At 36.3% G+C, this 18,985-nt stretch overlaps 1 protein-coding gene across 1 annotated transcript; it reads left to right on the forward strand.

Moving 5' to 3' along the window:
• The first annotated feature begins 1,096 nt into the window (after positions 1 to 1,096).
• LOC127864524 (zinc finger and BTB domain-containing protein 24-like) lies at positions 1,097 to 16,120 on the forward strand. Its single transcript, XM_052404183.1, has 4 exons — positions 1,097 to 1,127; positions 5,605 to 6,073; positions 11,858 to 11,983; positions 13,353 to 16,120. Exons 2-4 carry the CDS (start codon positions 5,623 to 5,625, stop codon positions 14,135 to 14,137), a joined length of 1,362 nt encoding a protein of 453 aa, XP_052260143.1. The 5' UTR covers positions 1,097 to 1,127; positions 5,605 to 5,622; the 3' UTR covers positions 14,138 to 16,120.
• The last annotated feature ends 2,865 nt before the right edge of the window (positions 16,121 to 18,985 follow it).

Raw genomic sequence — 18,985 nt, forward strand, 5'->3', positions numbered from 1 at the left:
AACATGGTAAGGAACTAAATGCCAAACAGTGAGACGCCTTACACAGGTTTCGATCAAACATTAAGACGTCGCTCTACCTTTGACAGCCTTCTGAAGACTGGACAAATGACAAGATTGATGCTATTTACGGGCAAACAAACTACTGCATCCCCACTGCACACATCATATTGATGTAGTTATGACGTGAAAATTACGGATTACCGTAAGGGCCATCGTAATTATACATTAAAATCTAGAGGGCGACAATGCGATAGTACGATGGCGACAATGCGATAGTACGATGACGACAGTGCGACAATACGATGGCGACAGTGCGATAGTACGATGGCGACAATGCGATGATACGATGGCGACAAAACGATATGACCTTCGCATTGTCGCAATTGCACTATCGCACTGTTGCCATCGTTTTGTCGCTTTGTCGTATTGTCGTCATCATGCTATCGCGTTGTCGCATTGTCGCCATCGTACTATCGCATTGTGGCCATCGTACTATCGCATTGTCGCTATCGTACTATCGCACGATCGCATTGTCGCCCTCTGGGTTTTAATGTGTAATCACGATAACCCTAACGATATGCCGTTGCAAATAATGAAACTGCAGTTGCATAAGTAGGAAAAAAACTGATTCTACGATACGGTCAAAAATTATGGCAAAACATTTAAATTTTGACATTTGAGGAAACTGTGTGAGCGTTCTTTCGATCTCCCCTTACCGGTAAGACACCAAATACTGAATCTACCAGGGTCCAAGACTCATTGGATAGCCAAATTGCGTCGATGCTCCAGATGAGCCCTGCAATTAATGGGAAGAAGAAGAAGGCGAATTTCAGACGACCAAAAATTTAATAATACCAGTTTCTTGATAGATCTTTGGTCAGACTAGCTTTCTTATATTCAATATTGCATATAATCAGACCATATTGGTTGAATAATATTATGAGCAGGTTATGATAAAAAGGTCCATTTAAATTGAAATTTATTATTATCTGTAGCGTAAATTGTTTAAACTTTGAACTGTGTGACGAATTGTTCTGAGGGCAAACACTCAGTGCAGTATAGCCTTAGTTACTTTGTGACTTTCACAACAAAGAGTTTCACAAATCGCAAGGTTACAACAACAGCAGGTTGAAGACATTTGTTGTTGTCTTCGTTTCTTTTGCCGACTGCATACAATAAGAATTCTTTATTTGTGGCAAAATTTCTTGTTGTTCATTATGTTTTATTTTTAAAGTAAGAAATGTTCAACCGAATAAAAGAGGGTGGTTTCATTTCACTGAAAGTGGAAACAGGGTCAGCACGGAACACATTTGGGCATTTTTAGCATGTTAAGATAATTATCCTCCGCTTAGTTGCAATAATGAAAATCCAAACCCAGCTATTGACCCTTCAGGTTGCTGGGAGTCGCAACTGGTAATCAGCATGTTTCATGTATAGCACTTTAATAGTTAAAATGAGCAAGATAAACTATTTTCTGGCATTTAAATTAAAAAAAACAACACTAATTCTTGATTGGTCTTTGTCGGCTCAGTTACTACTTAAATGTACCTCGCAAGTCAGGTACTAATAAGTATACTTAAATGTACCTTGGGTACAGTAAATATACTTAATCGTACCTGTTCAATATTAGACTGTACCCGGGTATGGAAAATATAATAACGCACCAGACAAAAATGACTGAACCTGAGTTTTATTCCCATCCAAAAGCCAATGTCACAAAAAGCTCCATGGAATTCAAAACGAAAATTCTCTTTGAACAAAAACCTGCCTCAACGTTCATTATTGAGTAGGAGTTGTAATAATATAAGGCCATTTTAGGAAATATTCAGTGCCCCAGATAAGCTGCGTATCTGCGTCTTTCACCCTATTAAAATATTTGAGAACGCAAAGAAATACAATATCATTGCGTATTGTAAACGCAACCAGTGCTCCAGATAACATGCGTAAAGACGTAAAAACAAATTAAATTTCTTAAATAACGATTAAGATTTAAAATCTTTGCGTAAAGTTACGCATTGAAAAAATGAAACACGAATTCGACATTTTCGAACGTGCGTAAAACTTCCAGTAGCAAATTATATACGGTTAACATTTCCTCCCGGTTCTGACTCGTCTAGGCGCTCAATTTAAACTACAACTTTAAGCATTCTATACATAGATGGTGACGTCACTACGTTATTGTCAGTAAGACCGGTGTGACACAATGCAACTTTAAGTCAACGTCACTCCAGCGTTTGCTGTGAGAAAGGGCCACACCTAAGAACGGTCTAAGGCCAAACGGTCTCGATTCTGTTCTCCTGGTATTGCAGGCGAGTCATTACTGTTGATTGTACCTTTTTATTTACACTAATTTTTATACACAAGTAATATACAATATACCTATTCAAAATGTCATTAAAATTTAATGTTAAATATTTATTTTTGATATGACTTTAACGGCGACCAAAAATGCCTTTATGACCTTTACCTCAGTTACCGTTTTAAATAAAAAAATCAAAATGGCCGACCGAAGCGGTGTATCGAAGCGTGGAAGGCAAAAAAAGCAAGATGAGCAAGATGTGGGGTCATTTGAGCCAGAAAAAGCTGTCCGATTATGGGAAAGCAAGAAACGGGGTGGGAAGCCAGGCTTTTCCAAGACTATAAACCAAAATGTTGGATTGTTGCTGTGTTAAAAACAATGAATAAAAATTATTTGGTAATATAGTGTTAAGAATTAATTTTATAAATAGGGGGTAAAATAAGAATTAATTTTTAAAATAGGGAGTAAATAAGAATTTGACCAAATTTTTATCTGGAGCTCTGAACGCAACCAATTTGACATTTAACCAAATTCATCAAATTTAATGCATACGATTCAATAGCTTCGAACGAAAATGCATTGCTTTTTTTTGGTATTTTCTCTTTGGAATTATTAACCAGGTTTTCCGAAGGAAAAAACTGGTTATTAGATTGGCGAATGCGGGCTGGCTGGCTGGCGGGTGGAACAAGCTTGTCCGGGCCATAACTATGTCGTTCATTGTCAGATTTAAAGATCATTTGGCACATTTGTTCACCATCATTGGACGGTGTGTCACGCGAAATAATTACGTCGATATCTCCAAGGTCAAGGTCACACTTTGAGTTCAAAGGTCAAAAATGGCCATAAATGAGCTTGTCCTGGCCATAACTATGTCATTCATTGTGAGATTTTAAAATCATTTGGCACATTTGTTCACCATCATGGGACAGTGTGTCGCACGAAAGAATCACGTCAATATCTCCAATGTCAAGGTCACCACGACTAAAAATAGATTTTTTTTAAAAACAAACTTACAAAGGGGTTAATTTTGTTTGTTCATTTCAAAAGTTCAGTTTGAGTTTTCTCCCTTTATCAGATTTTTTTTCACAATGAAAACCTGGTTTTGTGACAATTTTGTCCCTTGTTTTCGTAATGCGGCGATGGTTTCATTCGCTTATATGACGGAGCTTTAAAACAGTCAAAGTTATTCAAACGCTCTGCGGACTAGATTTCATAGTTAAATAAAGTGTCTGACTAAATTATTTAAGACGACATACATGCATTTTCAATCTGACTTAATCCGTCGATCAGTGTGCATGTATTTGAAAAGCTTCTGTACTTTCAGTTTCTATTACGATGCTTAATAATACAGTTTTATTGAATCAAAACAAGTGTGCTGCTTCAACAGAAGTAATGCAGCAATGATTTTACTTTATGCATTTTTATAACTCATTTCACCTTATTTCAAGAATGAAATCACCTTATTTTTAAATCAATGGGTGAAAACCCTATTTCCCAAATGAATATCTGCTGCACTGAATATTGACATAAATATAAACATAATTATTTTGAAAAATATAGCAGACAATGACCAATGTAGTCGTAGAATTATCCTTTTTTTAAAACATTTATCCATAAACAAAATGCAAATTGATTTAGATGGTATATTAAAACAGGTATTGTGTTTGTTATTATGTTTTAGGTTGATTGAATTGGATTTTGAAGACAATCCTGAGACTTTAGTTTTTGACATGGAATTTGGTTTATCAAGAAGAACTTTGAGCTATACATGTCTTTTGTACTTATAAAAGCTCTGAAGAACTAATCCCATGACTGGTTATTAAAAAAAACAAGTGACAGAATTTCTGGAAATCTGCAACAACAAACTAGGGGTTTTACCGGGTCAAAAAAGTTGTTGCCACAAATTTGGTTGCTTAGAACAAGTTTGAGCAAATCGTTGTCCATAATTATATTTAGCCTAACAATAGTTTACATTTCAGTCACTAAAAATAAAATAGCATAATTCCATTCTCATGATTAAAATGTTTTTATTGAAATTGTAAATAATAAAAGATATTTTTTTTAAAGACTTAATTTCAAATGTGTAACTAATGTCAGAATTGTTGACAGTTTTATTGGGTAGGTTTCCAAAATATGACAATATCGAAATAACACTAATCAAATTCCTCCTTGCAAAACTGATCTGTATTTGCTGGAATGACAACATAGGCAATTTGTGTGGGAATTTAATGAAGATGTATGGAATATGGATACATTTGAAATGTTGAAGTTAAAGTAAGATTTTAAAATGTAATTATACCTGTTTTTTTTCTCATTTTGTTTGTGTTTGTATTTATTTTAAAGCATAGTAATGTAAGTGAAAAAAATACTCAGAGCACATGCCTGTGATGTCATCACCTGTTCTTAATCAGGGATCGACAAATCCACTCGCCCGCCCGTAATTGCGAGTAGAAATCAGCTCCGAATGAGTGAATATTCCGGCAGCGCTCGTCCTGCAGGACAAGTGGCATTTTTGGTCGAAAAGATTAAAATTTCAAGTTTTAAAACATTTTTGCCCAACCAAACAACGTTTAATCAGCGATTAAAAATTAACCGGATGTTAATTATTGCACACTGCACTAAATGAAAAACAAACAAGGTAAAAGTGTGTTAAAAAAGTTTATTAATTGTATTGAAGTTCATGACTTAACACTAACAGTTCTATATAATAACCAATAGAAAATCACAATAAAACATATTAGTTACTGATTTTTTTTCAATAAATTGCAGGGCAAGTACATATTTCAGCAGGGCAAGTGGAAATTCTTAGCTACTCGCCCTGCAGGGCAAGTTGCTGAAAAACAATTTGTCGATCCCTGTTAATGTAGATGAAATTGTCGATATTAAGTCCCCCTCTATAATAGGTATTTGGTAGTCAGAGGAAGTGAAAGCCTTCCAGTGTAACAGTCTATCAAAAAAAGTCTTGTTTAATGTCAAGTTTTAAAGACTATTTAAAGTATATGAATTTTGCGCCGTTTACTCAAAGATTTAGCAAATTAACAGCTTTCAAAATCCTTTGTTTATAAACACCCTGTTGTCTGAGATGAACCAAACCAAACAATTTTGCAATTACAATAATATCATATGAATATTGAACTGACAACTGCTATTTATACTTTCAGATGTATATTTGTTTTCAGCTTTGCTCTCATATGGTATGAAATTACTGAGGGTGTATATCTCATATCCATCAGTTACTAACAGTGTAACTTATAATACACATGCATTCATTATCTGACTAAAGATAGGGTCATGTGTACTTTCAGTGCCTCACTATAGGAGCCATGGAGGATACAAACACTGAAGGGTTCGGTCAGTTCACCTTAAAGACAATTGTAGTGCCCACCTTCTCGGCCATAGAAAACCAGCCAATGGTCAGCGAAGGGACCACCGGTCAGTCAGAGGGCGAGGGAGAGGCAGAAATGGAGGCAAAAGACGTGTACTTCATATGCAGCCATTGCACAAAGTGCTTTGACAACAAGAAATCGCTGATGCGGCATCTAGACACGCACAAGGACACCGTAAACGAGCCCAAGTCTGAAGTGATCAACACGAAGTCGCGGGCCCTGGACTGCAAGAAGTGTCGGCTACCATTCCACTCGGTGGAGGACCTGGAGTTTCACATGAACATGAAGCATGCGTCTGATACCGAGTCGGCTGACTATAAGCATGCGCTGAGGATAGTTGAAAGGGCCGAGGGCAAGCTGCCCTGCCCTGTCTGCAACAAGGTGTTAGGTAAATTGGCTTTTTAACTTATTTACTGCGCTAGGTAAATTGGCTTTTTAACTTATTTACTGCGCTATGGGAAATTGGGGCTTAATGCATGTGCGTAATGTGTCATCTCAGATTAGCCTGTGCAGTTTAAGACTAATCAGGGACAACTCTTTCTGCTTTAATGGAATGTTTAGTTAAAAGGAAACCTCTTATAAGTTAAAATCCATTCTAGGCTGAAAGCACAGACTAACCTGGGGCGACACTTTACACACATGCATTAAACCCTGTTTTCCTAGAGCACTGCTCAATTATTCATTGTTGCATTTGCAGCATCCACAATGGGACAAATTGGAGTGCATGATTTACTAAAGTGGGGTGGGGTTAAAGTAGGGCTACCATTATCCAAAAAATATCTAACATAAAATTGCTCAAGTAACTGTTAAATTTTATGTATTTTAGCTCAGCTTAGCACAAAGTGCTGAAGGTGAGTTATTGTGATCATCCTATGTACAGTGTCAGTCTTTGAAGGTGAGCTGTTGTGATCATCCTATGTACAGTGTCAGTCTTTAAGGTGAGTTATTGTGATCATCCTATGTACAGTGTCAGTCTGTAAGGTGAAGGTGAGTTATTATGATCATCCTATGTACAGTGTCAGTCTTTAAGGTGAGTTATTGTGATCATCCTATGTACAGTGTCAGTCTTAAAGCTGAAGGTGAGTTATTATGATCATCCTATGTACAGTGTCAGTCTTTAAGGTGAGTTATTGTGATCATCCTATGTACAGTGTCAGTCTTTAAGGTGAGTTATTGTGATCATCCTATGTACAGTGTCAGTTATTGATGGTGAGTTATAGTGATCATCCTATGTACAGTGTCAGTTATTGAAGGTGAGTTATTGTGATCATCCTATGTACAGTGTCAGTCTTTAAGGTGAGTTATTGTGATCATCCTATGTACAGTGTCAGTCTGTAAGGTGAATGTGAGTTATTGTGATCATCCTATGTACAGTGTCAGTCTTTAAGGTGAGTTATTGTGATCATCCTATGTACAGTGTCAGTTATTAATGGTGAGTTATTGTGCTCATCCTATGTACAGTGTCAGTCTTAAAGCTTAAGGTGAGTTATTGTGATCATCCTATGTACACTGTCAGTCTTTAAGCTGAAGGTGAGTTATTGTGATCATCCTATGTACAGTGTCAGTTATTGAAGGTGAGTTATTGTGATCATCCTATGTACAGTGTCAGTTATTAAAGGTGAGTTATTGTGCTCATCCTATGTACAGTGTCAGTTATTGAAGGTGAGTTATTGTGATCATCCTATGTACAGTGTCAGTCTTTAAGCTGAAGGTGAGTTATAGTGATCATCCTATGTACAGTGTCAGTTATTGAAGGTGAGTTATTGTGCTCATCCTATGTACAGTGTCAGTCTTTAAGCTGAAGGTGAGTTATTGTGATCATCCTATGTACAGTGTCAGTTATTGAAGGTGAGTTATTGTGCTCATCCTATGTACAGTGTCAGTCTTTAAGGTGAGTTATAGTGATCATCCTATGTACAGTGTCAGTCTTTAAGCTGAAGGTGAGTTATTGTGATCATCCTATGTACAGTGTCAGTTATTGTGATCATCCTATGTACAGTGTCAGTTATAGTGATCATCCTATGTACAGTGTCAGTCTTTGAAGGTGAGTTATTGTGATCATCCTATGTACAGTGTCAGTCTTTAAGGTGAGTTATTGTGATCATCCTATGTACAGTGTCAGTCTTTAAGGTGAGTTATTGTGATCATCCTATGTACAGTGTCAGTTATTGAAGGTGAGTTATAGTGATCATCCTATGTACAGTGTCAGTTATTGAAGGTGAGTTATTGTGCTCATCCTATGTACAGTGTCAGTTATTGTGATCATCCTATGTACAGTGTCAGTTAAAGTGATCATCCTATGTACAGTGTCAGTCTTTAAGGTGAGTTATTGTGATCATCCTATGAACAGTGTCAGTCTTTAAGGTGAGTTATTGTGATCATCCTATGTACAGTGTCAGTTATTGTGATCATCCTATGTACAGTGTCAGTTATTGTGCTCATCCTATGTACAGTGTCAGTCTTTAAGCTTAAGGTGAGTTATTGTGATCATCCTATGTACAGTGTCAGTCTTTAAGCTGAAGGTGAGTTATTGTGATCATCCTATGTACAGTGTCAGTTATTGAAGGTGAGTTATTGTGCTCATCCTATGTACAGTGTCAGTTATTGAAGGTGAGTTATTGTGATCATTCTATGTACAGTGTCAGTCTTTAAGCTGAAGGTGAGTTATAGTGATCATCCTATGTACAGTGTCAGTTATTAAAGGTGAGTTATTGTGCTCATCCTATGTACAGTGTCAGTCTTTAAGGTGAGTTATAGTGATCATCCTATGTACAGTGTCAGTCTTTAAGCTGAAGGTGAGTTATTGTGATCATCCTATGTACAGTGTCAGTTATTGTGATCATCCTATGTACAGTGTCAGTTATAGTGATCATCCTATGTACAGTGTCAGTCTTTAAGGTGAGTTATTGTGATCATCCTATGTACAGTGTCAGTCTTTAAGCTGAAGGTGAGTTATTGTGATCATCCTATGTACAGTGTCAGTTATTGATGGGGAGTTATAGTGATCATCCTATGTACAGTGTCAGTCTTTGAAGGTGAGTTATTGTGATCATCCTATGTACAGTGTCAGTCTTAAAGGTAAGTTATTGTGATCATCCTATGTACAGTGTCAGTTATTGAAGGTGAGTTATAGTGATCATCCTATGTACAGTGTCAGTTATTGAAGGTGAGTTATTGTGCTCATCCTATGTACAGTGTCAGTTATTGATGGGGAGTTATAGTGATCATCCTATGTACAGTGTCAGTTATTGAAGGTGAGTTATTGTGCTCATCCTATGTACAGTGTCAGTCTTTAAGCCATGCATGATGAGAATGCTCAACTTTCAGATTGTTACTACCCTAGAGGCAACATTTCTCATCAAATCTTGATAAGATTTTCTCAGAACATTTATCTGGGCAATATTTAGGCTAAGTATGAATCTGGGTCTTGTTTTCCAAAAATGCATTTTACCAGGACATTAGAAACACCTTGTCACTACTCTAGACAGACTTCCCAAAACTCAAGAGCCTTTTGTCAGACATTTGGCCTGACTGGTCAGGGTTGTCTGTCAGACCTTAGGTTATTCCGTCAGACAAACGAAATTTCCTGAAATGTGAAAAAAAGAGAAAAACATAACAAAATAAAGATAGATTGTTTAATCATCATTTAATTGTAAATTATATTGATTAGGAGAAGCACATTAGGCTCACAAAATTCAATACCACAGAAAATTCTGCATCGAACACAGTTGGCTAATCCTGATTTTCGCCAAGATGATTATGGACCCATCAAAAGCAGGTTAACAAATCGGCGAGTATAACCCTATTTCAGGTTTTCCAAAGTTGGTAGTCCGCAAAACAAGTTCACCAGGTCAAATCTTAATAAAACCTTCTTACCACTCTTGAGGCCACATTTTTTTGACTTAATCTCGATGAAAATGTTTATTTTGAAAATACCTAGGACAAGTTGGAACCTGGGTCCTGTGCATTCAAACCTGGGTCACCAGGCTAAATCTTAGGTCGCTGTTGGGTAGTGGATATGATGTCTGCCTAGCGATCAGGAGGTAACGGGTTCAATCACTATCATGGGAGCCTTCTTTAGATTTACCCCAAAGCCACCAAGTACTGGTTCTAGTCCTAGGAAACTGACTCATGAGAGAGTATCAAATAAGCCTTAGACTTTAGATGCAATTGAGCTAAAATAAATAGGTTTAAACTAAACTAAATCTTAGAATAACTTTGTAACGGCTTTAGGTATGAATTAAGCTTATGTAACATGTGACAATACTCATATTCGTATTGAATATAGGATTGCCACAGTTACTGACCTTTGACTGCAACCCCATTAATGATAGATCAGTTTACTTGTGTCAAATATGGCCATTAATTTATTGAGGGATTTTGAAACAACTTGGCACAAAAGAAAACATTTAAAAGCCGACATGTAATGTTTAAAGGGGCCTTTTCACAGATTTTGGCATGTATTGAAGTTTGTCTTTAAATGCTTTATATTGATAAATGTAAACATTGGATCTAAAAAGCTCCAGTAAAACATCAAGAATACAATAAAAAAAGAAAGAAAAACATTATCCTTTAACAGGGCTCAAACCACTGACCCCTGGAGTCCTGGAGTAAAAGTCTACCCACTTAGACCACTAGGCCATCCGTGCGTATATAAAGAAGCATGTATTGTATACTTTATATAAGCAATCCTCGTAGTTTGACAAAATATAATGACAAGAACAGAACTTTCACAATTTTTCAATTGTTTCGCGTTGCAACGCTTTATAATTTTCAGGTTTTTAAATCGTCAAAAGATGCATATAATGGCCATTTAGAGCATGGTAAATGCTCAGTATTACTGTTTCTTCTAACTAAAAAAAAAATTTGCGAATGTGAAACAACTTATTTTAATTTTGTCAATTTACCAAAACGTGAAAAGGCCCCTTTAAATAATTTTTAATAACTGTCTACCTACCTCACAGGTCGAGGTCAAAAGTCAGTTTGGGCCATAAAACAGCTTGAAAATTCCTGTCTTTGCCATAAAGTTGCCATATATTGATAGGTCTTGAAATTGACACAACTGCATTCCCTCATAAGATGATAAGTCAGGGTAAAAGCTTGTCTCCGAACTGGGCCATTTTTATGTCCCCCACTATAGTAGTGGGGGACATATTGTTTTTGCCCTGTCTGTCTGTTGGTTGGTTGGTTGGTCTGTTGGTATGTTTGCGCCAACTTTAACATTTTGCAATAACTTTTGCTATATTGAATATAGCAACTTGATATTTGGCATGCATGTGTATCTCATGGAGCTGCACATTTTGAGTGGTGAAAGGTCAAGGTCATCCTTCAAGGTCAGAGGTCAAATATATGTGGCCAAAATCGCTCATTTTATGAATACTTTTGCAATATTGAAGATAGCAACTTGATATTTTGCATGCATGTGTATCTCATGGAGCTGCACATTTTGAGTGGTGAAAGGTCAGGGTAAAGATCATCCTTCAAGGTCAGAGGTCAAATATATGTGGCCCAAATCGCTTATTTTATGAATACTTTTGCAATATTGAAGATAGCAACTGATATTTGGCATGCATGTGTATCTAATGGATCTGCACATTTTGAGTGGTGAAAGGTCAAGATCATCCTTCAAGGTCATAGGTCAAATATATGTGGCCCAAATCGCTTATTTTATGAATACTTTTGCAATATTGAAGATAGCAACTTGATATTTGGCATGCATGTGTATCTCATAGAGCTGCACATTTTGAGTGGTGAAAGGTCAAGGTTATCCTTCAAGGTCAAATATATGGGTCAAAATTGCTCATGAAATGTCACTTCTGCAATATTGAAGCTAGCAATTTTATATTTGAAATGCATGTGTATCTCATGGAGTTGCATATTTTGAGTGGTGAAGGGTCAAAGTCAAGGTCATCCTTCAAGGTCAAACGTCATATAGGGGGACATTGTGTTTCACAAACACATCTTGTTGTTTTATTCATTGAAAAGTACCCATAAAAGGCACTTCCCTTTTGCCATATGAAAAATTTCGTAGCTGCAGCAATGTTCACATGTACGTTGCATCATATTTCAGCGAGCCTTGGCAACCTTCAGAAGCTAATATGTACGTTGTATCATGTTTCAGCGAGCCGTGGCAACCTTCAGAAGCTAATATGTACGTTGTATCATGTTTCAGCGAGTCGTGGCAACCTTCAGAAGCACATGTTTCTGCACAGCGGGGTGAAGCCCTGGTCATGTGACGTCTGTGGCAAGTGCTTCTCCCTCAAAGGGAACCGTGATAAACATGCCCTCATACATGAAGGTAAGTGATAAACATGCCCTCATACATGAAGGTAAGTGATACACATGGCCCCATACATGAAGGAAAGTGATACACATGGCCCCATACATGAAGGTAAGTGATAAACATGCCCTTATACATGAAGGTAAGTGATAAACATGCCCTCATACATGAAGGTAAGTGATACACATGACCTCATACATGAAGGTAAGTGATAAACATGCCCTCATACATGAAGGTAAGTGATACACATGCCCCCATACATAAAGGTAAGTGATAAACATGCCTTCATACATGAAGGTAAGTGATACACATGGCCCCATACATGAAGGTAAGTGATAAACATGCCCTCATACATGAAGGTAAGTGATACACATGCCCTCATACATGAAGGTAAGTGATATTCATGGCCTCATACATGAATACAAAGAGTTGATGACATTATGGGTGATGGCTTGTTGTAGTTAAATCTTGAACTGTTGCTCTCTCATTGAATACAAAGAGTTGATAGACTTCCAGTGTTTTCCTTGGTTTAACATTTTCTTTACACCAATTTGCTTTTCTATGGAAAATGTTTGTCGTACTTTATCTTTGGAGGTTTTATGAAGAAAACTTTGTTGAGAAATAACATTATTTGGAGCTGGATGGGTCAGCTTGTAGCCTTTAGCTTATTTGGTGACTAAGATAAAAAAATAATCTTTACATTGATATATTGAAAAATTGCTTGAATTTTGAGTCAAATTTGTTGATAAAAAAATCTAATTACTAGTACCCCGTGCTTCATTTAGAACAATTTATCAATGACATTATCACCTGTGGTACCTTTCAAATATGTAAACCCTGAAGCACTTTTATTGGGTCTAATTCAATTGTTTATTATAAGTTAAGTCTAAGAATGGGTTGATGAATACAGGCCCAGGTCATCGCATTACAGGCCCAGGTCATCGCATTACAGGCTCAGGTCATCGCATTACAGGCCCAGGTCATCGCATTACAGGCCCAGGTCATCGCATTACAGGCCCAGGTCATCGCAGTCACCAGTTTTTAATATTCCATTGAATAAACAGTGATGCAGTTCATTTACCCCTCGTCATTATTTCACAGACTGGTTAGCAATCTGCAGTTCAAGACAGAATAGTAGATGTTAACTCTTTCACTGCTAGGACCGAATTTTGAAGGCCTTTGCAAACAGTTTGGATCCAGATGAGACGCCACAGAACGTGGCGTCTCACCAGGATTCAAACTGTTTGCTATTCTGTGATATTCTTTGAAAAAAAAATGAACGAAAATGCTAATTTTAGAAATTCAGCAGACAACATTTTAGCAGATGACAAATTTCCCAGCATTCAAAGGGTTATGTTAGTGTACAGCAATTGCTTGTTCATTCCAGGCGTGAGAAAGTTTGAATGCCAGGTCTGTAACAAGAAGTTTGCCTTGAAGGGCAACCTTCATCAACACATTCTCACGCACACAGAGACCAAGTTCTTCCGCTGCGAATATTGCAGCGCCGAGTTTACGCTGAAAGGGAACCTCGACAAGCACGTGAGGAGACATTTCGATGCAAAACCTAAAAAGTCTGGCAAAAAGGGGCGGGACCCACAGCTTCTCTTGATGAAAAATGAGGAGGAGAACGCAGCCAATCAGATACGGGAGGTGGAACCAATGATTGAGGAAGTCGCGGAACACGTCGAGATACAAAATGACTCTACATTAGATAATCAGGGAATGTATTTGGATTGCAACTATGCCAGTGACAATTTGAATATTCTCGGTGAGTGCGCGACGGTAGTGTTGAGTAAATCGGAACCTAGGTTTGGTAACTCGAACGTCAGCCAGCTAGTGAGCTCAGTAAGTGAACATATTAATGGAATAAAGCCTGATCCTGATCATGCTGAAGTGTCCACGGAATATGAGAGCATTTCCTCGATTTCAAAACTGGACGGTACAGAGTGTGTACCGGAGCCTGACCCGAGTGCTGCTATGGCAACTGCTGGCCCCAACGATGCATTGAGCGGCAATTCTGTACCGGCTGGGCATGTCAAGGTCGCTGTGAGCCTCAGGAACCCAAGTACCGGTGCCAGAAACACAGTATTGTTGATCATGAAGAAGGGGCAAAGCATCGATCAGAAACGTATTGCACAGATGTTGGATGCACGTATGGTGTGTAAACAGTGAACACATGGTGTGTAAACAGTGAACACACTGTGTGTAAACAGTGAACATGTGGAGTGTAAACAGTGAACACATGGTATGTAAACAGAGAAGGGACGGTGTGTAAAACAGTGAATGGCAGGTGTGTGAACAGAGACCACATGGCGTGTAAACAGTGAACACATGGTGTGTAAACAGTGACCACATGGTGTGTAAACAGTGAGCACATGGTGTGTAAACAGTGAATGCATGGTGTGTAAACAGTGAACACATGGTGTGTAAACAGTGAAGGCATGGCGTGTATACAGTGAACACATGGTGTGTAAACAGTGAACACATTGTATGTAAACAGTGAACATATGGTTTGTAACTGTAAACTGTGAATGCATTATTTGTAAACAGTTTATAAATAGTGAATGCATAGTCGTAACCAATAAAGGTATAATGTGTAATTGTACAGTCGTGGGTAAACGTTTAATGCATTTTGGGTAAGCTGTCAGTGCATTGGGTAAAAATAGTGAACAGTGAATGATGGTGTATACACAATGATGTCATAGTATGAAGACAGTAAACATATGGTTTGTTCTGTGAAAGAAAGAAATTTAGTTTAGACTGGTAATCAAAGGAAGCTGTTTGCACAGTGTGTTTATTGAGGAGATACAATGATGGGCAAATTAGCAGCGAGTTTGATTAGATTTGTTGTTGAAAACTGAACAATACATTCACAATTTTTTTACAAAATCAACACAAATGGCAAGAGAATGTACTAGACAAAGTCAGCATTGTGTTAGTTACAAAAACATTCACTTTAGAAAATCATTAAAGTTATTTTTGACACTTTTCATTGATATTTACAAAAAAACAACATTAAATAGTGTTTAAAACATAAGTCTGAGTGGGTAGAGTGATTGATGAACTTAGAGTTTGTACATAATTTATTGATTGTTTTGTTGTTGTTTTTTGCTTAAGTTTTTCATTAAAACTATCAATGACACTTTGATAAATGACAATACATTTATTGGTTGGCTTTAAATGAATTATCTACATGTATATGCAGGTAGATTTAAAGGTGTTTGTATACTTTACTGTATTGGTAGTACTTGATGATAAGGGAGTCAATAAATTAAATGATACACTATTATGTGTTACATTTCATGCAAATGTTTTCTTTTTTCTCCAGGAAACTCTCAGACACTTTTTAGGTGTGCTTATTTTGTTTTTTTTAGTTGATTTATTCACTGAGCTCCTAAGAAACTACATATTCTCCCATGCAAATAGTACATATTCCCTTTGCATTAAGCAGTACATATTCCCTTTGCATTAAGCAGTACATATTCCCTTTGCATTAAGCAGTACATATTCCCTTTGCATTAAGCAGTACATATTCCCTTTGCATTAAGCAGTACATATTCCCTTTGCATTAAGCAGTACATATTCCCTTTGCATTAAGCAGTACATATTCCCTTTGCATTAAGCAGTACATATTCCCTTTGCATTAAGCAGTACATATTCCCCTTGCATTAAATAGTACATATTCCCCTTGCATTAAATAGTACATATTCTCCATTGAATTAAATAATAGATAGTGCATGTACCCATGGCATTAAATTGTTCATATCCCCCCTGCATTTAATAGTACATATTCCCCCTTTGCATTAAAAGTAGTACATATTCCCCCTTGAATTATATTGTACATATCACCCCTGCATTAAATAGTATATATTCCCCCTTGCATTAAATAGTACATATTGACCCTTGCATTAAAAAGTACATACACCCCCTGCATTAAAAGTAGTACACTTTCACCATTTAATTAAAAAGTACATATCCCCCCCCCCTGCATTAAATGGTATGTATTCCCCCTGCATTAAATAGTACATATTCCCCGTGCATTAAATAGTATATATTCCCCCTTGCATTACATAGTACATATCCCCCTACATGAAATAGTATATATCCCCCCTTGCATTAAATAGTACATAACAGTATTCACCATTGCAGTAAAAAGTACATACCCCCCTGCATTAAAAGTAGTACACATTCACCATCGAATTAATTAGTACATATCCACCTGCATTAATTAGTATGTTTTTCCCCGGCATTAAATAGTACATATTCCTCCTGCATTAAATAGAATATATTCTCACTTGCATTACATAGTACATATCCCCCTGCATTAAATAGTATATATTCCCTCTTGCATTAAAAAGTGCATATTCCCCCCTGCATTAAAAATAGTTCATGTTCCTCATTTAATTAAATACTACATATTCCCCCTTGCATTACAAAAGTACATATTCCCCCTTGCACTAAATACTAGTTGTCTAGTAGTAGATGTACTTATCCCCCCTGCATTAAATAGTACATATTCCCCCTGCATTTAATAGTACATATTCCACCCTGCATTAAAAAGTACATATTCCCCCTTGCTTTAAATAGTACATATTCTTCCTGCATTAAATAGTACATATTCACCTTTGCTTTAAATAGTACATATTCTCCCTGCATTTAATAGTACATATTCCCCCTTGCTTTTAATAGTACATATTCTCCCTGCTTTTAATAGTACATATTCCCCCCTGCATTTAATAGTACATATTCCCACCAGCATTAATAAAATCCTCTCCATTAGTTGGATCATGGAAATAAGTTTTCTACTTCATTTTTTATTGTTTAGTAAAATTTATCAGTGTTGAAATGGTTCCTTATCGAAATATCACAATATCTTGTACAAGAATGTTTAATGTATGTTTATACATGTAAACACAAGTTTGCATTTTCTTATGGATATGAATCGTTGTGTTTGCCTGAATGCTTCAATAGGCACGTAGCGCATAGACGAAGAGTTTAATGGCCTCAAAAAACCATATTGCAAAACTTGTTTTGTTCACATGATGCAACAAAACATTGCAGTTTTGGAATTTTGTTTATTGTTTTCATAGAAATGTCCCAAAGCACTTCTTACTATACTATTTTTCTTGTAGCCTCAGTTTCCACGTACATGTAGGAACACCTGTCAAAACAAGGGAGTTTAACCTTATATAACACACGCCTTTAACTGTGCCTGTCCAGCTAAATAAATTTAGACATGTGGAAATATCCCATCAGTAAAATGATATTTTTGGAAACATGGCTACTGACGAAAGCAGACTGCATCTTTGTTTTGTTGCCTAATCAAGCTCTCAAGAATATTATGCATCATAACCCCTGAAGTTTAGGTAAGCTGATGTCATTTGTCAAAACCATGATTTTGTAGGTCAGTACACAAGCCAAATAAGCTATGCAATTAAATCTAGTAGCTTATCTCGGAAACAAGAACTTTAAAAAAATTTGAAATAACATTAGTGATGGAACTATAAATATGGCTAAAATGCACGTGAAAAGTCTAAAAACACTGGCCAAGTTAAATAGAAATTATCTGAGGATTGAAACTCAAGCAAAAGTCGGTTAATGTTCAAAAAATAAAAAATAAACTTTTGTCCGATTTTCATTAAATAATTAGTTCACGTTGCGTGAAATCTTTTAATAATTAAATTGCGTTTTGTACATGTTACTTTTAATTTTAATGTCATATATTTTTTGCAGTGAGAAAACCCCTTCCTTAATTAATGTCAATTACATCAAATCTTTTAATGCCAAATTCATCCATTCTTCTGGAAAATGGAAAAAACTTTAAGTTAGTTAAATTCTTTTACAGATTTTTGTCTTAAAAAAAAGAAGTCAGGAATATAAAGGGTTATCGTAAAATGGATGGTCGGGAAACGTCGTGCGTAGGCAGTTATCGATGTGGTATTGTGTTATCTACCTGTGTATTTGGGAATAGAAAGACTTCTAAGAAAGAAAAGGTCAATGACTAGAAATGCCTCATTGAATAGTCTATATCACTACAACTATGTTGCTATGATATGTAATAATACCACTTAAACCAATTTATTTTTAATATGAATTCTCATTGTATAGTCTATATTCCTTCAATTATGCAAATAAGATATGAAATATATAACGTTTACCAATTCACTGTTAATATGCATATCATTGAATTGTCTGTTGCTACAATTATGTTAATATGATTTGTAATAATTCCACTTTTACCAATTTACTTTTAATATGCATTCTAATTAAAAGTCTATATTCCCACAAATGTGTTTATAGAATATGTAATAATTTCACTTAACTGCATTCATTATTGTATATAAGTAACAGATATGAATTTATCATAGTGAAAGCATGTCTAGGCTACGCGTACTGCATCTTGTTTGATATTCAAATTTATTTGTTATTAGTCCCCTACCGGTTTCACCGGAGGGGACTTATGGTTTTGTCTCCGTCCGTAACACTTTTCTGGATCCTGCAATAACTTTAAAAGTTCTGAATATTTTTTCATGAAACTTGGAACATGGATAGATGGCAATATGGACATTATGCACGTCATTTCATTTAGTTCCTACGTCGAAAATTGTGGTTGCTATGGCAACAAATAGACTAGAAATAGTGCTGAAAATGGTGTTTTTTTCTGGATCCGGCGATAACTTTTAAAGTTCTTAATATTTTTTCATGAAACTTGGAACATGGATAGATGGCAATGTTGACATTATGCACGTCATTTCATTTTGTTCCTACGTCAAAAATTGTGATGCTTTGGCAACAAATAGACTAGAAAAAGTGCTGATAATGGTGTTTTTTCTGGATCCTGCGATAACTTAAAAAGTTCTTAATATTTTTTCATGAAACTTGCAAGATGGATAGATGGCAATATGGACATTATGTACGTCATTTCATTTTGTTCCTACGTCAAAAATTGTGGTTGCTATGGCAACAAATAGACTAGAAATAGTGCTGAAAATGGTGTTTTTCTCTGGTTCCTGCGATAAC

Source organism: Dreissena polymorpha, chromosome 1 (assembly GCF_020536995.1).
Source record: "Dreissena polymorpha isolate Duluth1 chromosome 1, UMN_Dpol_1.0, whole genome shotgun sequence".
In the NCBI taxonomy this organism is placed as follows: Eukaryota; Metazoa; Mollusca; class Bivalvia; order Myida; family Dreissenidae; genus Dreissena; species Dreissena polymorpha.